General features: G+C 39.5%; 1 protein-coding gene across 5 annotated transcripts in view; it reads right to left on the bottom strand.

The window, feature by feature from the left end:
- Positions 1-22,843, bottom strand: part of WASHC4 (WASH complex subunit 4) — a 42,525-nt gene extending 19,682 nt beyond the window's left edge. For 2 of the 5 annotated variants that reach the window (XM_049822464.1, XM_049822465.1), the window contains exons 1-16: positions 22,693-22,840; positions 18,515-18,654; positions 17,365-17,418; positions 17,177-17,242; positions 16,961-17,006; positions 14,542-14,609; positions 11,083-11,165; positions 9,983-10,025; positions 9,366-9,469; positions 8,626-8,746; positions 6,936-7,059; positions 6,709-6,836; positions 5,838-5,998; positions 3,522-3,648; positions 2,081-2,206; positions 704-811 (exon numbers count right to left, since the gene is read on the bottom strand). In XM_049822464.1, coding sequence (XP_049678421.1) covers positions 704-811; positions 2,081-2,206; positions 3,522-3,648; positions 5,838-5,998; positions 6,709-6,836; positions 6,936-7,059; positions 8,626-8,746; positions 9,366-9,469; positions 9,983-10,025; positions 11,083-11,165; positions 14,542-14,609; positions 16,961-17,006; positions 17,177-17,242; positions 17,365-17,418; positions 18,515-18,654; positions 22,693-22,753 — 1,560 coding nt within the window. In that variant the 5' untranslated portion in view covers positions 22,754-22,840. Of the gene's footprint in view, positions 1-703; positions 812-2,080; positions 2,207-3,521; positions 3,649-5,837; positions 5,999-6,708; positions 6,837-6,935; positions 7,060-8,625; positions 8,747-9,365; positions 9,470-9,982; positions 10,026-11,082; positions 11,166-14,541; positions 14,610-16,960; positions 17,007-17,176; positions 17,243-17,364; positions 17,419-18,514; positions 18,655-22,692 lie in introns of those variants that run through there. The other 3 variants (XM_049822468.1, XM_049822466.1, XM_049822467.1) reach the window with 3 other exon arrangements.
- Between the last annotated feature and the right edge of the window lie 1,387 nt (positions 22,844-24,230).

Raw genomic sequence — 24,230 nt, 5'->3', positions numbered from 1 at the left:
AAGGAAAATTTAATAGCTGCACTGACATGAATAGCATACATCCTTTGTGATTCTGCTACTGAATATGATGAAAGAATAAAAAAAATCAGTAATACATCAGAACAGGTATGCTAAAGTCTCATTTTCCCATTTACCCTGAATTCAGAAATTCAAGATTTGATACGCAAAATACATAGTAAACTGATCTTGTTTATAGAAAGATATAATATGTAGGTACTACAGTGTCCCACCCTCAGAAGCCATTTTACCTCACAACAAAATAGTGAATTTCTGCCTGCATTACTCCTGTAAGCCATCATGTATTAACCACCACTATTTTGCCAAGCAGACAAAGATTTAAATAAACAACAGCCTGTTTGCTTAGACCTATAACAGATTGCTTTAAGAATGTGCATCAGAAAAGAGGTAAGAAAAGGTCAGTTTGTGAAAATCACTAGAAATAAAAAAAAACACAAGAGGAACATGACAAGAGATGCAGCAGTTTAGAGGAAGAGAGGAACCATTCTTGGTCAAAACTAGGTAACCTTGTATGCTGTACAGTTTCTAGGGCAAAGCTCTGACCTACTGGAAAGCTTACGTATCTGTCAATTATGATAGAGCACTACACTACAGATTTTGCAAAAGAAAGAAGAATAATTTAAAATTAAGATTTTTTTTAAGCACTTAGATAGGAAGATTAATTATTAGAACTTGGATTACATACCTTGGCTACAGAAATAGAGTGAAGAGCCTGATACTGCAGATGCTGAGCGATGTGCGTCACGGAATCTGCCACAACCATACTTCTTCGGTAAAACATGTGCTCTATTGCCTAAAGTCGATCCCAAAACACAATAGTTCATGTAGTTACTGAAATTGTTGCCTTTAGAGTTTGGCTTTATGCTGTCTGACCCATCCACACTGCAAATACAGACTCTTTCCACTTGGTAATGTACTGTTAGTAGCAGTTGCAATTAACCCTTAGAAACTGAGAAAAATCAAACCATTCAGGGGCATAAAAAAAGTATCAGAACTGATCTAAGTTTGGTTGTTTTTTTTGTTTTGTCTTTTAAATAATCCAGTTCTCTTCACCATTGATTTCTGAACTTCTCTCAAAACAGGAGTATCTTCCTTTTGGAAAAAGTACCAGGAAAAGTGCATAGTCCTGCACCTGTGGAGGAACAATCCCATACACCAATATATACTGGGACTCATCCAGCTGGTAAGCAGCTTGGCAGAAAACGACCTAGGGATCCTGGTGGACTCCAAGTTGAATGTGAGCCAGCAGTATGCCCTTGCTGCAAAGAAGGCTAATGTATCATTGGCTGCATTAGACAAAGTGTTGCCAGCAGGTTGAGGGTGATACTTCCCCTCTACTCAGCACTGGTAAGGCCACACCTGGAGTATTGTGCCCAGTTCTAGGCTCCTCAGTACAAGAGACATGAACATACTGGAGATAGTCTAGCCAAGGGTCATGAAGATAACTAAGGGACTGGAGCATCTCCCATATGAGGAACAGTTGAGAGAGCTGGGACTATTCAGCCTGGAGAAGGCTGGGGGGGAGAGGGCACAGAATCCTATCAATGTATAGAAATACCTGAAGGGAGAATACAAAGACAGACAGACCCAGGCTCTCTTCAGAGGAGCCCAGTGGCAGGACAAGAGGCAATGAGCACAAACTGAAACACAGGAGATTCCCTCTGAGCATCAGGAAACACTTTCTTACTGTAAGGGTAACTGACCACTGGCACAGGTTGGTTGCCCAGGGAGGCTGTCAACCTTGGAGATATTCAAAAGTCATCTGGACAGTCCTGGCCTCTAGGTGGCCTTGCTTGAGCAGGGGGAAGTTGGATCAGACAACTTCCACAAGTCCCTTCCAACCTCCATTATTCTGTGACACGAACTAAGGAAGCTGGTTAGACGTTACATAAAAATTAGTTCTAGCCCCCCAAATCTGTTCTCTAACCAAATCCAGTCTTGAACAAGAAGCCATCCACGCAACAACATTTCCCATCTCAGGGTTTTTTTTAACATGTTATGTTTGATCAATGTTCTTTGTAAAAACTTATATGAAATAAACAATTTTCATCCAGTGACCTACCTTCAGAAGTTCCACAAGTCTGCACAGAGCTTTCACTGAGGTTTTGGTCATAGGTTTTTGCATTGACATGTAGAGATTCATTGTAGTTTTAACGATGGTACTAAGACTGTATGCATAAAGAAAACCCTAAAAATAAAATGAGTACGGGGCGGGGAGGGGGGAAAGAATATTTTCACAACATATCAATCAGTTAAGTCCTCTCTGTTTTCTTTCATACATGATAGACAGCTAACTTTTGCCTCATCACACTAGAGAACCTACCACTCCCCTTAATAAGCAAGCCTGGGATCCCAAAGCTGGATGAGACCCTTTTATTGGGCAGACATTATGAAACTGCCTATGAGTCATTAGATCACCTCATCATTAACCTCTTCTAGAGCCATTCAGATTAAACATAGGTCAGTGAATTAATCACACAGCCTCAAAGGTCTAACCCAAACAAAGCCCATCCCCCCCAAAACAGCTTAACACAAAACCAATCTAAAACTTCCAGATTCCATGGAATAAATACACTGACAGTATTTACACAGTGCTACCCTTTCTAAACAAAACTGTCAATCCCACAATAAAAAGTGCAATCATTTCTAAATCAATGTATGCTAAGCTTTTAAATACAATGTCAATTACATATAACATGACAAAAATGTTATTCAACTTATTTCAAAGAAAAAGTAGTAACTATAAAAAAGAGACTAGAAAAAGACAGCAAATGGTGTAGGAAACTCAATTCGCTACAGAGCAAAATTTTAAGTCCACTGCAAATAATTCAAATATAAAAAACACAGATCCTAACACATGTATCTTTAGATATGGAAGATTCAGGATCATGCTTCTATCACACACCTATTCTCATCAGATTTCTGTCAGGCAGATAGATACATGAAAAACTAGCAAAAAAAATAAATTCAGAAATAAGATGCATCTTACATTAAGACTACATGCTGTTAGTAGGCCAAAAGAAAACCAGCTGCCTCGGAACGTAGTAAGATTCTTGCAAAGTACCATCACTAGGCAAAGCACAATGAAACAACACAAAACCTTTACTGGAAGTATGTTCTGCACTAAATAAAACTAAATTAGACATTGGTTCAGTCCAACTTATGTACCTCATGACTGACTCAAAAGGGAAAAAAACCCAAAGCCTTTACTACAGTGGAAACAAAGCTTTCTTGATTTCTTAAGTCAAGAGAAAAATTCAAAGTTTTAGCCACTGAGTTGTAGTCAGATTCACTTTCCCCACATGCCTTGTGGAAAGACCTTTTACAGATTTACTTAAAAGAACATCTACTGGGCATTTAAAGTTCTAGAAGAATTCCCACATTGTAAAATAACGCACTGATGATCACTGAACTTCTGTGATTTCTTTTTAATGTTCAACAATTTGCACCAAGACATGTTTGCTGCATCATTTGCTGCATCACCACATTTAAAGACAGCACACCTGGATGAAGACATTGCAGCGGTTAGAAAGATCTTCAGCAAATTTATCAACGCGTTGCTCCTTTGACAAGATAGATTCCATTTTTGTCATCCATGAGCTCACAAAAACATAGTATGACTGCATATCTCTGGAGAAGGAAACAAAGATTGTTGTTCACTTCAACTAAGAAGAGTATGAGGATTTTATTTTCTCTTTCCAAAGCTTAAATTCTTGCAAAGGAAACATGTTAAATCTTCAGTCCCCAAAATAACTCCTCTCCATTCCCAGAGTATCAGAACCTCATACCCATTTACATTTTAAATTCTCTATGGGTAAGTATTAGTTAGTCTGCCAATTCATAGTGGAAAGATTCAATATAATTTATCTTTCAAGAGAACAAATGGCCCTCTTAGCAGTACATACACTACTTTAAATTAAAACAATAAATAAAACTGCTAAAAAATGCTTTTAAACACTAGACAAAAAAAGTCCTACACTGATGTTAATTTTTTCCTCCAAGTTTTAATTTGTTATATACATATATATACACACACACATAAATATAACTTGTCATTACATCAATGCCAGACTGGACTGCTCTTAAATAACATAAATCTCCAGAAGTTAATCTGCTTAGATTTCACTAGTTGTAATTAAATGTTTAAATAGAGTTCTCTTAAAACTGCTATTTATTCCATGCTACAGAATTGTGACACTGCAGTTATAGCAGGAATGTATTGTCATTGATTATGACATCAAAAATTACGCTTTAAGGAGTACTCGTATTTAAGGCAACAGTCCAATTACCAAAGGCAGGGCAAGAATTTGTAAAAAAGCAAGAAAAAGGTATTGGCAGAATTCAAATCAGCAGATGCAAAATCTAGATTTTATTACAATATCCTCAAAATTGTGCGTCCAAAGAAGGGCAAAGCAGCTGGTGAAGAGTCTAGAGAACAAGTCCTATGAGGAGCGGCTGCTCAGGGGAAACCTTACTGCTTTCTACAACCTCCTTTCAGGTGGTTGTAGCAAGGTGGGTGTCTATCTCTTCTCCCAGGTAAGAAGCAATAGGACAAGAGGAAATGGCCTCAAGTTGCACTGCCCAGGGAAGTGGTTAAGTCACCATCCCTGGAGGTATAAGAGACATGTAGATGTGGCACTTAGGGACATGGTTTATTTAGTGGTAGTCTTGGCAGTGTTGGGTTTATGGTTGGACTCTGACCTTAAAGGTCTTTTCCAACCTAAACAATTCTATTATTTCATGAAATATCTGTGAATACCCAGATCTTTTTTTTCAACCTTTTCTTAATCTTAAGAGCTGCAACACATGATTTGTACCACTGCCCAAGACCAGAAGCAAAGCAACAGTGCAATTATGCTCCATCCGGAATTAAAGCCCAGGAAAGAATTCAGTCAGAGCCGTGACTCTTCCTGTGGATGCAGGGACATAAACCAGGAAGAGGTGGATTGAAACAGAAACTGGGCAGTAGTGAAAATAATCTGCCAGAGGATCATGAAGGCATGGAGTTGCTTTGCCCCGTCTCCCTCTTCCCCTCCAACCCAGTTCTGTCAGCTTGCATACAGGGTTGGAAGACAACCTGCAAAATCCAAGTTTCTACTTCTATTCTACAGACCCGATTTTCCACCTTTTTATTTTGGTCTGCAACATAAACAGAAATCTTAGCCCTGTTATCTCCCTATGCAGTGCAGCACACTTGTTCATAAGACTGACAGCTAAAAAAAATTCCAACTCATCTTTTAACGTATTTTGAAAAGAACTTAGAGAAGGAAGTAACCTGCAAACTACATGCAGAGCACAAAACAAGAGAAGCCTTTTCCAATACAGATAATTTCAAAGACCATTAAACAAGCAATTAAAACAGTCATGAAGAAAGAAAAGCTTGCAAAGAAAGTATCATCACCAGAGAAAAACTCCTCTATAAGCCTGCTAGCAACTTACCTCCAACACATAGAAAGCAGAGAGCCCTAATAGAAAACAAAGCAGCTTAGGTTACTAGACACTCGTTTAAAAAAAAAAAAAAAAGAAGTTGAAAGTATGGAAATAGAAATAACTGCAACAATCAAATATTTAGAACTGCCGGGAACATTGTTATTTTGGTGACATAACACACATTCTTCTGAAAGCATGACATGAAAAAAGCTTAGTTTTGACCAACACTTTTTCAGCAACATTAACACACACATATTGCTGCAGTGAGGTGGAAAATTTAACACCACTGAGCAACACTACACAACATGCTAGTACACTGAATGAAGAAACTCATGTGTTTATAAACTATTTGCCAAACAGCATCATGAAGCAGTATTTAGGAAGCATACTTGGTAAGTGACTGTGCCTTCTGCTGTAGAAAGTTCTCCCTTTGCGTTTTAACTGCATGAATACTTTTCTTGTCCAGAAGTTTGGCAGCAGCTGGTATCTTCTGAATCAGGAAGTTGTCAGCAAACCAGATAATGTTAGCAGTTAACGTGATGGCTGGTACCTAGAACAGGGAGGAAGAGAAAAAAAGGGGATAAATACTACAAAGTAGCAATAAACATAAATAACTACAACAAATACTATGCCACCATGCATGTCTCATACATCTTTTGAAACGTAACACACAATTCAGTTTATTTCTGCATAACCAGTTTCTACAAAGTATTATGTTCATGTTAAAAAAGGCCTGTCTCCTAGAAGTCCACTAAGGACACCACTGGCAAAGTTATTACCATTCTCAGTGATTCCAGACAGCTTTAGAGAATTTAATAATTTCTTAATACCACCTGATATGAAAAAGCGCCAATCACCTTTGGACTTAGAGGTCTTTCAAAATACATGTTTTTAGCCAAGGTCAAAACCCACAGCATTCAGTCCCACAATACTCATAACTCAAACAATTTTTTGTCCTCAGTGCCACATTAATCTTAAGAAACATTTTAATGGTAATTTCAAGTTACTTTACCTTGCTGCTAAGTGAGCACACAGGTTTTAGACCATCTTTAAAAGAAAATGGCGGAGGGGGGGTGGGCGGGGGGAGCGGAATTATATAAAGTAGAAAAATCTTAATTCTGCTTTCTGACTTGTTTTGGTAAATTGTGTGTTCTTTCTTTTCCCAAGTCTGTGCTATGCTATGCAACTAAGAAAATTATCTACTTCATTACTGAAGATTTTTTCCCCTCTTAATTATTGACAAAAGAATAAAGCATTCACCTTTTTACAGACATCCAACAATGACTTGTAGAATTTCTTGTCTATGGTCCGAAAAATCTGAAAATGCAGTACAAAGAGACCACAGATGCCCACATATTTATCTCTCTGGTCAATTTCTGAAGGTTCACCTGCAGAAATACACTTGTTTTGAAGTCTACTCCCAGACAAACAGTACAAACATTTTTAGAAACAGTGAAGCTGGCAGGAGAAGCATGAGCTTGCATTACCAAGTTTGGCTTCAACATTTGCAAAAGCTGTGCGAAGAGTATGAGCAAATTCTTCAGCAAACGTGCTATTCTTCGACACCGACACTCCACCATTTACGGAATCAAATTGTTGCTCTATACAGGCCTGAGCAAAAAGGAAAAAAAAAAGCATATCGATAATGCCATGAATTTTGGACCTTAAAAGAATACTGATTTTGAAAGAGAAGAATACTGCAAGAGCGCATTGATTTAAGACCAACCTGAAGTTAATCTTAAACTTCACTACATACAGATTTTTAACTATGCTTAAATTATTTAGTATAACAACAGAAGACATTTAAAACCTCTCTTATACCTAACATTAAAAAACCAAAACATTTTATTTACTTCACATTTCTGTTAAGGGGCATTTTTAAAGAAACCACTTGATGTGCCAGTGGTAAAAAACTAGATGCATATTTGCTTTATTACATTATAACATGTTACTAACTATCCATTAACTAAACAAGATTATCATGCAAGTTGCTTGTGGGATGTGGTTCATGAACTAGTAGCATAAAACCCCATACCACTGGTGGTGATTTAAAAGAAAACAAACAACAAACAAACGCCCCCAAAAATTACCAAACCCCACACAATAGTAAAAAAAGACACACACTTCAGATTTTCTAAAGACATTAGAAAAGTCTTTAACAGAATTGTATTTAAGAATATTTTTCATGTATTTTTGCTAGGAAGGGCCATTTGCAGGACAGGAGAGGAAACTTCCTGAATGAATACCAGACAAATCCTACTGAGGACTCAAACATATAATGAAGTCTTCGTACTAATGCAACGTTAGAGAAATGTAACATGAAAAATGGATAGCTGGTAGCAATGTCCTTTGAAAGACTAAGACAAGTTGTGCTTAATTATTTATGTACCATTTCCCTTCTGGAGGCTTTTAAGAACAAAAACCTTCTTCCCTGTGCCATCTAAGACATAACAGTAAGAACTGAGCAACAGTTCTGTTCAATTGACTCTGCCGTGATCAGATTCAGCAATGCTATCCTCTATCTGCTATGCCACAACATCCAATTTCAGTGTCTCAAATACACACTTTCAAAAAAAAAAAAAGAAAAGAAAAAAGATGTCTTCTTGCATGAACACATTTAAGTTAACTGTATTGAAAAGGTAATAATCCTTCTCATCCACCTGTACACTTGCCCATTTCAGGGGTATCCACCACTGAAGTGGTACCTAATGACAGCTAGCTGTCATTCCTGCTAGGAATGAGAGAAAATATGTTACAACAGGTCACACCTAGCGTATTTTGAAGATTACTGAGAAGACTTTAAAGTCCAGCTAAAATAAAGCTGACCTATGCTATGTCAGCCAGCCTGCTATTAAAACTTCTGGTGAAAAACAGACACTCTGATAATACACAGTTCTAATGCCAAGTTGTCTGCATTTCTTTAATTCTGCAAAACAGTAAGCATTAACTGCTACCATTCAAAGCCTGGCACAGTTCTAGTACATGAGAAGAGCAAGGAAGGATCTTACAATAGAGCCTTTTTATTTTCCCCCCATGCACAGATGCAAGAGGCAAATTCACACATCACTGTATCCGGAACAAAACAAAATAAAAACGAAAAAACCAACCATTCTAAAAAGAGTGTCACTTTAATGTAATAGTTTCCACTATCGTACTGGGGAACATTAATTTCATTACCTGAAATATCATTCCATCAAACAACTGGCATTCCAGTTTTAAGAGTAGCTTTTCAAATGGCTTCAGTTTATCTTCTTGAATCCCAAACTTAGAAGGGTTGTGATGGACAGATTTTAGCAGCCTAAAAGGAGTAGGTGCGGAACACATACATATAACACAATTAAAACACGCTAACAGTTTTACCATATCCTGTACTATTTTAATAGAGCTGAATTGCCCATATCTGTGCCCAGCAGCAACTCCAAAATTAAAAAAAAAAAAACAAAACAAAAAACAACCACTAAGTCTGTATAAACCATTTGCATTTGAAAAACTCCCATTTATTTAGGTTTTCAATGAAACTGAGTTATTATTCCACTAATTTAACTACCTATATAACTGTTGACTCTTCAGCTTTTACTTAAATCTGTATGCCCATCCCCATAATCAATATGGTTAGGGATGGTCTCAGATCACTTCTGTACAAAATTAGATTTCTTATTGAATATATTTTAAACCCCATCAACCATTACTCTGTCAGGATGCTTACCATGTATTGTAAATGTAACATTCAGCACTTTAAAAACTTACTGGTGCTGTTAGGAGGACATAGTGGGAGCTTAGCCCTGCTCTTCATTGAGATTTCTGGAAAACTCTTGGGGCTACCAAAATCCATGTTCCCACACTGACTTTCTTGGAACAAAGACACACACACGTGTTTTTATGTTGTGGGAGTATTTTTCACACCTTCAGAGACACACCTCTTATACATGGTCCAGTGATCTTTCAGAGTGGCATGATTGTCAATTATTTCATCCAGAGTGATTAAAACTGTCAGCAACTCTCCCAGATGCTCGTACATTGCCTGTTTAATAAAAAACCCTGTAGTTATTGAAAAGTTTATTGCAGTCATGCACGGTGTACAAAATTTCAGTTCCTTTCAATATATTGTCAGCCAACAAGACATCAGCTAGAGAGTTAAGTCAGATTTCTTAGTTTGGTAGCTTAAAGATTTAGTATTTCTTGTAGTGACAAAAGGAACGTTAATTTGCATGCAGGCACTGCTTTAAGTTCATCGATCTGTTTCAACATTGAAGGCAGGATTTTTAAAATTGTCTACATGCAGAAGCACATATTGCACACAATAAGGGAGCATGCAAACACTTTTCCGCTAAGAAAGGTAGAATATGACAGAGATGGAGATACCAGCCCTTTCTACATAAAAGCCAGAAAAAGCCAATTAGCAAAATAAAACCTTTAAAGGAGATTCCAGGTTGAAAGTCATACAGGAAACTCACTTTCTCACTGCTTTTCTCGGGATTAAGGATCAAGACATACATATATTAACATAAGTAAAAGGGTTCAAAATCATTCCCACCTGAAAATGAACTCCAGATGTCTCTATAATTTTAGGTGCATTCCTGTAAATAAAATTAATATTTTAATGACTTTTTAATGCTTAGAACAGAGCATATTTATCAATTCTGTACCACAGTGTGTTCTTTGTTTCTTGGGGTACGTATTTCTTCATTAACATAGTAACTTCAGAAAACAAAAGAACCTCTAAATCTGAATAAAAGTATATGCTATGTGAAATCTGTGTGCTAAGATCAAATTTAATATTGCATTTTCAAATGTATAGCATGTGACTGGTTCAAACCACTGACTGCATTCAGTGCACATGTATATCAGCAATTACCAATTCAGTTATGCTAACAGCAAGTAGCCTTGATACATACAGCCTTATGGCCAAAAAGTACAAAATCACTTCACATATTTAATCAAGCCATGTCCAAGCTACACATTCAGCCTTGTTCATTCACCACCATATAGAAAATCCACCTTATGCTGTAGTGCAAGGCAAAAATGAAAACAGCAAATAAACTGAGAAGAATGATGCTATCCTGTCTAGGGTGGGGAGGCGAGGGGGGAATCAAGAGCCCTGCAGTTATATTCAGAAATAAACTCTCCTCAGTTTTTAGAGGAGCTAAACCCAACAGCCCTTCCTAAGTTCAACTTCAGGTGTTAAAACCATGGTTGTTCTGTGAGGAATATATCTACCAAGATTTACATATTTAAAACAGACTGCAGAAGTGATCTGATTTTTAAGCTTCTGAATCTACTGGTATCCACTGTATCAGTCAACAGAAGGAATCTCTCTCTCAAACAGAGCAAGGATAAAAGAGTAATAATATCTCTTAAACATAAAGACTAAGTGCCTCCAAAGCATGAATTCCATCAAAAGATGATAAAAAAATAAAATTCTTGCATCTCATTATATAAAAGCACTGCCTTTTCTGAAAATAAAACAAATCCACTTCCATAATAGCTTATGAAACCCAAACTTGCACAGCAAAGCACTCTCCATATCTCTAGACAACAATATTCAAAAAATTACCATGCCTTAGACAGCACATTCATATTTTATACATTTGTTTAACTACATAAAAACAATATAGCATTTTAGGGAGTAATTACTTGTTGCTGGTATAGAGAACAGCCAACTGATGCACTACATTCACCACCACTTCGTAACATCGAGTAACAAAGCAAGACAGCTCCTGAAATACAAGAAAATAAAATGCATATATATATATACCCTCCTCATACCCAAGTTGTCATTACATCCAAAACACTGGATCTAAACCACTGAACTTGCAGCCCAAGCTCCAACTACATCCCTAATCCAAGTCAGTGGACAGACCTACAGCAGGATGGAAAACAGCCTAGTAACAGCTCCGAAAAAGGATCTGGGACTAAGCTAAGAAGCTACTGAACACAAGCTTCCAGTACAACTTGGATTATTTATAGTATTGGTTCAATTTATCACAGACAGTAAGAAGTAACTTGACAACAGTGCACAGGTACTTTCAGAGAGAATAACCCTGATAGCAAAGGCTGTGCGTTTTCCCACTAGATTCAAGAGTCATGCTCTGGGAGCTGGTGATAGCCAAATTCAAATTAGAAATGAACACAGAAGCCTGTACCTACTGCAAGAGTGATAAACCACAGAATACTGCTTTAAAAAAAAGATAATGTCTTTCAGAGATATGCTTGATCAAAGCAGAACTTGAGCTCAGTTACATAGTACAAAATGAGAAAGAACAGCCCAACTCTGACCACATACAGGACTATCTTAATTTCTATAACAGATTTTAACATGGCATTCCTTGAGCAACAACAGGATAAATGAATTCAAGTTTCCTTTAACTGCAATAATATTTGCTCATTAATGCACCCTATAATCCCATCAGGGAAAAGTCAGCATGTGATGAGTCTAGCCAGTCAGCACACAGATGGCTTCATAGCAGACAGCCCAGACTGGCTAACCAGCCAGCCTGCCATTCTTGCCAGAAGACTGGCCAACAGCTGAATTCTGTCTTCCTCTCCATCAAAAATAGATCTTATTTGGGCTTCTGCCTTCTATTAGTCACCAGTTTTCACAAAACATAAAAGTGTCATTACTTCTTATACTTGTATTGCTCTAACAAATGCAGCTGAAACAAGCCAACAGATTCCAGAGGAATGGATTAATAGACAATTGAGATCATGTTTCCTGGGAAAGGGGCACCCGCTGCTGTTCTAAAACTTCCAGGAAATAGTCCCAATTTAACAGCACATGCATATTAGCAGCTTCATAATACAGGTTATAATATTTTATCAGTTCTTCAAATACACTATCTTCTGCAGGATCAAGAGCACCTAACTAGTGTTTCACAGCAATATTTTGATAATTTTTAAAAAAAAAGTTTTGACATAGCAAATTTGAGGCTACCGCATCTAGTTAATCAAGAAATCTTGAACTCAGAAAAGCCAATAAACCCATACGTGGACATTAGCTCTATTGTCATATTTAACCCCAGCCAGCAACTAAGCACCACGCAGCTGCTGACTCACTCCCCCTCAGTGGGATAGGGAGAAAGTAAGGAAAAAACCACACTCATGGATTGAAATAAAGACAGTTTAATAGGACAGAAAAGACGGGGAAAATAATAATACTACTAGTAATAGAATATACAAAACAAGTGATGCACAATACAGTTGCTCACCACCCGCTGACCGGTGCCCAGCCAATCCGTGAGCCACAGTGTCCCCTGGCCAACTTCCCCAGTTTATATACTGGGCATGACACCATACGGTATGAATACCCCTTTGGCTCTTTTGGGTCGTCTGTCCTTGCTGTGTCCCCTCCCAGCTTCTTCTGCACTCCCAGTCTCCACTGGCAGGGCAGTATGAGAAGCTGAAAAGTCCTTGACTTAGTATAAACACTACTTAGCAACAACTACAACATCAGTGTGTTATCAACATTATTCTCATCCTAAATCCAAAACACAGCACTATACCAGCTACTAGGAAAAAAATTAACTTTATTCCAGCCAAAACCAGGACATCTAGGAAAGCAACATTTCACCCCTTCCGTCATCTTCATTTGTATTTTCACACCACCCTTGGGATATGCTTATATCACTGACCAGAACAGCATTTCCCAGACTGTGGATATAGACTACTACTGAGTGGATTTAGGGGAAGACACAGTTGAAAAAGAACAAACTACATAAGGAAAAGGTTTTCCTCATAGCTTTACCCAAAGCAATACACACCCGTTAGCACAGCAGGCCTCCCTTTGGGGCAACATCCTGCATCTCCCTTCTTTCCAAAGTTGCTCAACAATCAGCAAGGCATCACAGCATACATAAAAAGGGGCTCACAAGCAATACTGCTATATTTTTGTGTAGTGTTTACTTTCTAAATATACACATCAGCATATACCCCATAAACAAACATAAACTTGTTCTACAGAGTGGGTTTGCAATGCACATAGATATCCAGACAGCCAGTCACCCTGCTCTCAACTTTTACCTAGACAGAGCATCCTGGCAGGAAAAAAAAAAGTCTGGAAAAACACAAATGTACAGTAACCCCATTTCAGAACCACTAAAAGGTCTCGAACATCTGCTCCAAAAGAAACAGAGGATGAAGGATGAAACCGACAAAGCCGATAAGACAAAAAGCTTGAAAAATGGGGAAAAAGAAGTCCCAAGATACCCTAAAACTAACTGTACTTGAGCATGGTAAAAGAGGTTGAGAAACAACCTTCTATAGCATTCAATCTGTTATGACTCAGTAAATGACTACTGCCATGCTACTATACACCAAAGAACAGCAATTTTAATCTTTGTTAAACTAGAATTTGTTTAAGTGTTCTGGAAGCTTCCTGTATATTCTCTGCTTCAAAACAGATATTGCATTACAAGCAATACTGCATAAAAACAGAGACATTTTGGGGAACAGGACAGTCACTTAAGCTACGCTAATGATAAGAAAAATTTCACAGTAGACTGAAACCCCAGAGCACAGGAAATCTGCAGAAGAAACACAGATCCTGTTTTCATGCAAAGGTCCCTGATAACAACCAAGCCGTAGAGGAAATCAGTGTTCTTCCCTGAAAGTTTGAGTGAGGCACAAGCAATTTTTTTCCAGGTACCTGTTTTCATTTTGCTTTCTTTTATTAGCTAAAAAAAGATGTGTAAACAATTAATTAATTCCCAATGCTCAATGAAAACTAAAACTTACTAATCAAAACCATAAAAACAGATAACTTTACCATCAAATTAAACAACCTCAATTTATCTTCTCTTACCAAAATTTTAAGTAAATTATAATTTCTTTGCGCAATGATTACACAAACTGCAATTTCTTCTCTCATTAGAATTCCAGAGTTTTAGACAAGTATAAAAAACCCAAAACAATGTGCGATACATCAGCTGGTTGTGACAGGTTTGCATGCAAAACATAGTAACGTATCAAATGACTGAAATGCCTTTCAGCAAGATGCAAGCAGGATACTGCAGACTGTTAAATCCACTTTGCAAGTAAAATTAAGAGTGTAATTGCTGTCAAAAAAACCCCAACAAACCAAACCAAAACATACTCTACCTGCAAGAAAGAAACAAATCTTCCCATCTGTATTTGGCAATCTCCCTCCACCATGCTGGAATCTGTGGCTTAAAAGAAAACATTTGTCACCACTTTCAAAAGCCTGTGTTATACCTGTTAAATTAACATTGAAACTTGCCCTCCAAGCCAATTGTTTGTCATACAAGTGGAGCACACTATTATACGCATACTGATGGCGCCTTAAAAACTTTTAATTTTGCTTTCCTAAGCTGGACTTATTTTTGAAGTTTCTTTCTTATTAAAAATTACATTGTTTATAAGTTAGACACAAAGCAGGAAAAAAATCCCCATCACCTGAAAGAAAATAAAGAATATGAAACATAATTCTTTAAAGGCAATATATATTATAAACTTTATATAAAAGTTTCCATTTTAAAAAGTTTGTATGAAAGTACTAGGTATTTATATTGCAAGGAACGCCCACTGGTAATTATTTACTGAAAGAATATACTACACCACTAATCAGAAGAAAAAGCTGTGCAGCATACAATTTCCTCAAAAAATTTCATTTTCTTCTTCCTACATATCATCCTGCACAAAACAACCGGCTCATCACCATAGCTTCAAAGCATTACCTGTATGACAAAGTACACTAACAGGATACTATGAAACACAGTAATTACACCATCAATGCCAAATCGTTTCAGTCAGCTGGAGCAGTTGTAATACCACCTGACAAAATATAGCCTTTTTAATTGATGACAGATTCATGCTCTAGACTTGAGATTTTTCTATTGGGCCACCCTGGGCAAAAATGGTTTACAATTGCAAGTTTACCTGCAGAAGAAATGCAGGTCTTATTGCTTCATAAAATGTTCTTTTAGACCAGTCACCAGAGACTAAAGGAGTTTCCATACTTCTGTAAGATGGAGCTCTGGGACAAGATTCTAAATATTGCATGCTTCCCCTTTACACACTTTATGTAACCTTTACTCTGTTTAGTGTACGTCCCCCAAAAATCTATCCAACTATATTTCAACCATCCTTGAGCCAGTAACTTTGCCAGCTGTTCTAAGTAAGCAAGGTTTCTGTTATCAAAGCAGATGCTACACAGAGGAATATGGAAGTGGAGAACATAATTTCTGCGTCCCTACCTAACCCACAGAAGGCTGACCTCTCAGGTCCTGCCATTCTCAAGCATTCCCTGCAGAACACCCATCAGGAACAAACCGCTGCTGTAATATGTTAATCTACAACAGTCTGACTTCTTTCATGCTAGAGACATGGAAAAAATTTCAGGGATCTCCAGTATAATTTTGGCAGCATATCACTTTCTTTTAAGATATTTAAAACCACATCTGATAAGAAGTGAGAATCTACTAAGGGAAAAAAATCCACCCCACCAATAAAACAAAACCCCCACACTTTTTCGAGTTCCTTAACTGAAGCCATCTTATATAGCACCTAAAAGAATGATAAATAGTCCCTAGCTCAAAGATTTCACATTCCCCAATACTTCTGTCACAGTCAAGGCTCTTGGAAAGTTTTTAAAAAGCCCTTTTACAAATCTATGAAAAGGCCTTCCCTTTCTCTCAAATTTCTGAAATAGAAAACAAAATTAGGTGATATATCCTTAAATCAGCTCATTAATATATTCAAGCCCTCAGGACCAAGATCTGTGCTTATTCCCAGACTAGCATCCTTTACGGTGGAAGCTTAAGACCAACCCTTCACAGGAGTTACCAGTTTAAATCCAAGACAGAAAGCAGCTTTCACCTAAAGCAGGGTCTCATGACTTGTCAATTGAATTGACTTGTAATCACTTATGCCCCTGTATTACATCATGGTTGGTCTAAACAGTAATACAAGTACTGTTACCTGCACTTCAAGGGCAGGCGACACCAACACTGCAACTCCTCTTGAAACAACTATGGTTGCATAAGTGAAGTAGGCAGGACTTGGTCCAACTTATTTATTAATGGTTTCATTGGTTTATTACAATCAAATTACAGATTTATTATTTTACTACAACTGATGTAAAATCTAGTCCCAATAGGAAATAAGCTGGTTTAGGATGTGTTTACATGTGAAAAACAGGTTTTCAATACATTACTTCGAAAAAAATATCTGCTACAGTATATAACCTGTACATTATACATTTCATACAACCTCAACAGCCCACACTGCCTACTTCTCATGTAAATAAAGCTGCAACAAAACTTCCTGTTATTGTAACAATACTTACTGCAGGTAACAGGGCTTTACAGATAAATCTTAATTCTTACCTTAAGCTAACTCAGGACAGTTACAAGACACTAACATATATCCCTATAACCTCAAAGTCTGTTATTTGGTGTTCATCAAAGCTACAGAGAAAGCATGTACCTGTATTATAAAATTACACTTATTGTAGCATTTAATATAACTACAAACTTTTACAGTAAAGGGAGCTACTTACCTCCTTCTCCATAAAACAAGAGGCCATTATAAAATTTAGTTTCTGCCTAACAACAAAAGCAGAAATTTGTTTTTTAATAAATAGGATATATGTAATCATGCTACAAAAATTTAGACATCACATCTTGTTTCTTTACTGCTAAAAAATAAAACTATATATCAGCTTGCCAATCTGCAAACATTTTAATACACAGTAATAAAAGACAGCTGAATTTACCTCATACTTTAACTTCTTGATTTCACAGCAAAGAGCAGCATACACAGTTATTACTTTGTTTAGAACCTAGATTCAAAGGAGGGAAAAAACCACACAGATTACAAACAGATTCACATTTAGAGGGCTTGGTTTTAGTCAGAATAACTATTATTTTAATTATTTTTTTCTTTTAAGCATAAAGCACTTACCTTGTTTTCTGTCTTTATGAGCTCCAGTAGGGAGGACTGTTCGTATGGCAAAAGCTAAAATTTAAAACAAAAAAAGCCCCCAAACCCAAGAAACAACCTTAGAAAGTATTGGTCAAAAATACATTTATTCAACTAGGTAAGTATATCCCCTCCCCCCCCCCCCCCCCCATTTAATCTCAAACAGGGTCAGTAATAAGAGGGCCATAATTGCACACTACTGGCAACCTACATTGCAGGAAACCTTTGCTCTTCACATTTACTTGGAAATACCTTTCCTTTCACTCTAGGCAGAAAGGCAGATAACTAGGTATACTATATAGCATTTACAACAATTTACTTACAAAAGTAAGAAAACAACAGCATGGTCATTATGGAGTATGTAGAAAAAAACCCCAACAGCTCAGGAAATCTAAAACATGAATTAAGAATCCCAAATGCAGGAACAGGATGCATGCTGTGTATCTATATACAAGCACTGACACTGTACTGAAGTCAGCTATTATATAGGCTAGTTCTTATACATCCAGCACTGTGGTGGCCCTACACATAATTTATTCAAATTATTCAGACAGATGATTGCTTGAGAGTGCATCTTCAGCACAGACAAGTTCCATGTGGTAACAAAAGTGCTTTTAAATGATGTCTGCAAATTCAGTGAAGAGAAAAAAATAATGCTCCACAGAGGACAGAGAACTTATGACCAAGGAAATAGCCACCTCTGGAGGACAGAAAATACTGTACCGAGGCCATTAAGTCAAAACACAACTATAAATACACACGCAGTTCACTCTGCAGTTATACAGCTATTAGTGAGCTCTTCTGGAACCCCAACCCCCAGATAAAAACACCAACACCCACAGGGAAGAAATTTGCTTGAATTAGCCTTCCCAACACATGAAGAACTATAAATTCATTTAACTTCCACTACTATCCAAAAGACTAGAAAAGAATAATATGAAAACATCTTCTCTTATGATATGCCTTAATTTATTAATTACTTGATAATTAAAATAGTATTGGATAGGTTTCTCAAACACAAAAGTCAAAATTTTAAGAGCACAAGAGGATCAAGCTTTTACTTCTCAGGTTTTGAAGGGAAAGAGGCACTAGGAAAAATAACAGTTGCAATGCTTATTAAATATATGAAGACCTTTAATGCAATGGGATCAAGACTGAAGTCCCAAACATCTCCAACAGAGTCATCCAAAGCATCTTCAATTCTCTTCAGCTGAGATGTATATTCCTCAAGAAATTTTCCATAATTCTTCAACTGCACTTCGGCGTGAATTTCTGAGAATTGATAACATTTGTACAGTTTTATAGACTGTTCAGTAAACTGCAATATCAAAAATGTTACTAATATTTAATCTGTTTCCATTTAGCTTTAGTACTGTATTCCTCATTTTGATGCAGCATTTTTCCTTAATACAAGTGCATTTTTAATACAAAGTTCTTATTTGTTTAAAAACAATCCCAGAACTCAGTGTCAATTTAAAAGAACTCAAAATACTAAAAGAATATCAAACATCCTAGTGTTTTGCAGAAAATTATTTTTCAAATTCACATATATTTTCAAACTAAGATCTTAAACAAAACTAACAATCACATTACAATACTGAGCAAAGAAATGACTGTAGAAATTGTAACACAGCAGGTGATTCTACCTATCAGCTGAAGTAGCACATATGCAATTATATTAGAACTTTGAGGCAATGGGTCTAATCATTTTGGCCTGAATAGCAGTTGTATTATTAGCAATCCCCCTTCCACTTTCCCCCTGCTACCTTTCAGTAAGTTATTTCAGCATTACACAGGAAGTTTATGGCTTTTAACAATCCCCCCCACTTGCAAATTCACCATCTTCAAGCAGAACTCTTCTTCCACTTAGCACCTAGACATTGAAATGCACAGCTGTCTGTTACTGTTTGGGGTAAGTAGGTTCAGCTGGTCAAACACCAAGAACAGTGGTATTAATTAGCAAAGTCAGTCTAAAGACAATTAGTCCACAAAAGTTTCATTCGATCTATCCTGATCTTTTTTCTTCCCACATTAAGACACTCCCCCTTCCTCCCCAGATTATATACAATTACTAACTCACTTGCATAATCTGAACTACAGAGTGAACGATTACGGCTCAAGGCTTCTATGCTCAGTAAGGAAGTACAATCCTTTTTCATGTGAAAACTAAAGTGTCTTCTCCATAGTTAGATAACAAATCTAATAGCTTGTGATCTTCTACTATTTGTTGAAAACAGGATTATCTAAAAACTTGAATGTAAGTCAGCTGTACAACTGACCTTTTCCTAAACAAGAATTCAACTCTCACATAGCTTTATACATGCCCTTTCCACATTTCAGCAAGTAGGCTGCTCTAAAAAGTTCAAAGAACTTACATTCTTTTATTCTGCATGTTTAACCTCTTACTCATCCACATTGCCAATAACTAAGCCAAATGGTAGCTGATGGCTACTTCAGTGGAAGAGCACTACTGAATCAGTTTTCACTTAAGACAATTTTTGGAGAAAGAAAATATTTGACTGAGATACTGCACCGGGCAGAAGTGGAGGAATGAATAAGGACAAAAATAAGGAAAAGATGAGAAGGACTATGCACAGGAATGTTGAGAATGAGAAGGAGAAATGACTGCAATGAAATTCTGAACTAATTCTAAGCGACTACTTTGAAGCCAGCAGCAATGCCAACCGTAAGGGCACATGGACTGCAAAACCTATCCAAGAAACACAGTGAAGTAAACTGTCCCTCACAAAGTTCTGCATTAGTGCCATTGGGTACTACCTGTACCTGCAGCCTAGACAGCGTACAGGCACCGTCAAAATAAGGAGACTGAATTTCATATCAATGGATAAGAATCAAGTGAACAAAAAACTTGCATCTGCAGTACGCACTCCAGACACTAATGTGCAGGCCTTGAATTGTATCATCATATCATTCTATTCCATCAAATTCATCTCATCTTTCAGGTTCCTTCCAGTGCATCTTCTGGAAGCTCTGCTGCAGAAAACCAGTAGAGAACACTGATGGATGCAGAGCCCTGCAGAACAGAGTTTAACTAGCCACCATACCAGCTTCAGTACCTTACTGCTAGAAAATCTGGAGTATGGAGACTTATTATTATAGAGGTATGCTGCGGTATTTCCCCAATCCCATTACCTGCCTTTGCACAAAAGACAAACTAAGAGCAGAGAAACTGACAGAGATATTGGGACTTTATAGGAAGAACAGAAAAAGCTTCCAAGTCACAGAAGAGTAGCAAATTGGCACTGCTGTTCAAATCAATCCCCTACAAAACAGGCAGCATATCTCAACCAAAATCTCGCATCAGCACTCTGCTAGAGATCCACAAACTGTCACCTTTTCAGCAGCCACATGATGGATTTGAACAATGCTATAGCTCAACATAACTGATATTAAATATTTCCAAATACTTAACTATTGATAGCCATCAATTTGCCACCTTGTACTGATCATATATAAGAGACAGGTGTGAATAATTTCCTCACTATTTTAGAGAGACAAGAGAGTGAAAGCTATTAGCTAGCCAGATACAGGCAGGGCTGAACTGATAAAAAATGACCTGGTGATGGGGAAAGCTTTTTAAGATGCAGAAAAATTTTCCTAAGTAAACTGGCTTACATGGAGAAAGGAAAAGAAGTCACAGAAAGCACATATTTTCTTTTTCTTCAGAGCAGCAGACGTATTTAATAAGGTATAATCTGTTTACAATAAAGTTTGATTTAGTTTCTCCTCAGGTGATAAAATGAAAACATTACAATTGGAAAAATGCAAGAGATCTACTCAGCGGTACAGATCCCCCAACTTAAATCTTATCATCTTCCATAAAATCAACAATACCAATACTCAATGGACTTATCATCACAGCAGGATTCACGGGTGCTATGTCCATAAATATCTAGGAGACAGATGCAACAAACCAGCCTTACTTAGTATCTTGTGTCCTCAGCTGAGGACGTTATAATTGCTAAAGGTTAGTGATATAGTTATAAAATGAAAGTAGACAACAGCAACAAAAAATGTTTTTCAAGTCACAGGATTTTTCTTTGGCTTTTCTCTAGGAGAACGTTGTGTGCCGCTCACAACGGAAGATCAGCCTGTTTGTTCATCATCAGGATGGTGGTAATGGAGCATATTATGTCATGTAAAGTTCTCCCAGCTGCACTTAATGTCACAGTCAAACTTAGTGGAGATCTGGCACTTTGAATAAAAGCTACATTCTCCATTCCGCAGCTAGAGAACTGGCAAAAAGCTCAGCTCAGGACAGCTTCAGTTTCCACTAAAATCCAGATTAAATGAATATGGCATAAACAGTATCATCGGTTGGGATAACATTGTATGTGAAACAGTTGGTCCACGAGTGGCATATTTTCACAGTAACACCTGGTGTAATTAATCTGGCACAGTTCAATTTACAGTGTGTATTACAGCGTGACAACCGTATATGTTCCATGTTTAGAAAGTAGGTCACCTCCACAGGCTGAGAAAAACATGGATTTTGATGGGCACACGAGCCCACTGTCAAAGACTTAAGCATCACAAGGTCTTATTTAATTATTTTTTAAAGGTGAAACCGCAAGCGACCATCCAACTCCATGCCAGAAAGCCTTTAGAACAGAAGCTGCATACCACTAACTTATCTCGATAGGACTTCTCTGGCTAACCGAGGAAGCCACTGCAAAAATTTGTGAGCCACGAGAAGCGATGGGGAGGGAAAGAAACACCATCCCCACGACAAGCATCTGTTCCTCCTGCCCGGTTCGCGCAAGAAAAGAAAGTCACGCAAGCCTGCCTGCCCCCTCCCTGCCACGCTGGGGGCACCGGAGGCGGCTCCCCAGAGTGGGGTCAAGGATGAAGGGTTGGAAAACCCACTCTCCCACCCCAAACAGCCCCCGACAACTACGCAGAGGGCGGGGGGAAGGTCACCGCGACCGCCCACCCCCGCCGGCCTGACCGGAGGAGGAAGCGGCGCTCGGCCGGCGGCCGGGGGAAGGGGCGAGGCGAGCGCCCGGCTCCCCGCGCAGAGCGGGCAGGGTCCGTGAGGGAGGCTGGGGAGGGCGAGCGAGCTCAGCTCCCACGACCGCTGCCTCCTCCCTCCCTCCCTCCCGTTCCCAGCGAGGATGCAGCCACCTGAAGGACCAGGAGGGGGCCAGGAGGGGAACCAGGGTCTCCTCAGCCCCCCGCCTCACTCCGTGGCGCTTATCGCCACAGCCCGCCTGGCCTGGCTCGGCCCCCCCTCCTCCTCTTCCCCCTCCTCCCCCCCCCCCACCCACCCTGCTTTCCCTCAGCGCTCACTCTGCGAGCCGTCGTCGAGGCGGTCGAACTCCCAGTCCGGGGAGAGGGTCTCCAGCGCCATCACCGCCGCCCGCGCCCGGCAGCGGCTCTTCCCCCCCCCCCCTCTCTCTCCTCCTCCTCCTCCTCCTCACGCCCCTGACTCAGACGCACGAGACTTCCTGCCCCGCTCCCGCGCTGCACGCTGGGAAATGGAGGCGGAGAGGCAGCGCTTGGCCTCCGGCAGGAGGCGGGGCGAGGCGGTCGGCGGCGCCCCCGCGAGGACAGCCGTTGCACAGCCCCGCCCCTCCCTCGCCTCGCTGGCGCCCCTGAGGCGACGCCGCGCGCCCTGCCCCGCCCCGCCCCGCCCCGCCCCGTCGCCTTGCCCTGAGGGAGTTTCCCGCCCGGTTGGTTCCCTCACGGCTCGGCGGGCCGGTTCGCGAGTGTCAGTGACTGCCCCGCGGCGAAGGTCAGGGGGGATTAAAGCAGAGGGAGAGCGGGGACTGGGGAGGCAGGCACTCCGCTTCGACCCCGTGGTGCGGGAGGAGAGCGGAGCGGCAACCGCCGCGGGCGGTGGCACTGCCGGGCAGCGGCGCCTCAGAGGTGCGGTGAGGCAGGGGAGTCCCCTCTCTGGAGTCCCCTCTCTCCCCTCTTTACTCTGAACACCCCCCCCCCCCGCATCTGTGAGCTGATGGTTTTGGCGAGGCAGGGCCTGTCTGCGAGGTGCGGGGGCTTTGGGAGCTTTCCTGCTTTTCCCCTGGTGTACAGGGCCCCAGCCTGAGTCCCCCTCGCACCGATTCCACACCTCTTGTCACGCTGCTGAGAAGTGGGAAAACTGCGGGGTACAGTCGATAGAGTGTGACACACACACACACACACCCTGCCAGCACTTCCCCTTTCTGATGCTGGAACAAGGGAGCGGTGGGAGGAACTACTCCAGCTGTGGGGGAGGGTCTGGAGCTCAGAGACAGCTGCACGAGGTGACTGCTGCAATAGTATCATCTAACCATCTCACTGTCATTTTTTTGTCGCACAGAGCCGTGAGGTACTTACCTGGATGCGGTCAGTCACTGTTTTCAGTGCCCCGATGGGTCTAATATCGGAGAATAAAAATAGAAGTACTTCGGATAGCAAGAGGAGTAGCCACTTGGGGCCACTGACAATGACCACAGCAATTACATTACCTCAGCAGAATCTGTAGGAGCAGCAGAAAAAGAAATGGCTTCAAAAGCAGTGTCACCGGGAGCATCAGCAATTTCAGCAGGGAGAGCGCAACAGAAATAGCAGCTCCAATGAGGGATGTATCAGTAAGTGCAGGATCAGCCATAAAAGCTAACTCTGTAATGCAGCAGGTCTGAAAATAGCACCTACTAAAATTGTTTTCTGATTGAAAGGAATCCATCCTTTAGAATCTATTGATTTTAAAAGTTTCTCGGGAAGAAAGATCTGTTTGGCAGGTTTATTGTTCATGAGTTTTTACCTATTTAAAGTGCATTCTAAGAGACCAGCCTGGGTCTGGGAAAGAAGAGATCAAATTTAGTTTTGTGTGAAATGACATAACC

The sequence above is a fragment of the Accipiter gentilis genome, chromosome 18 (assembly GCF_929443795.1).
Source record: "Accipiter gentilis chromosome 18, bAccGen1.1, whole genome shotgun sequence".
Taxonomy (NCBI): domain Eukaryota; kingdom Metazoa; phylum Chordata; class Aves; order Accipitriformes; family Accipitridae; genus Astur; species Astur gentilis.
This window is presented reverse-complemented; position numbering and strand designations above follow the sequence as displayed.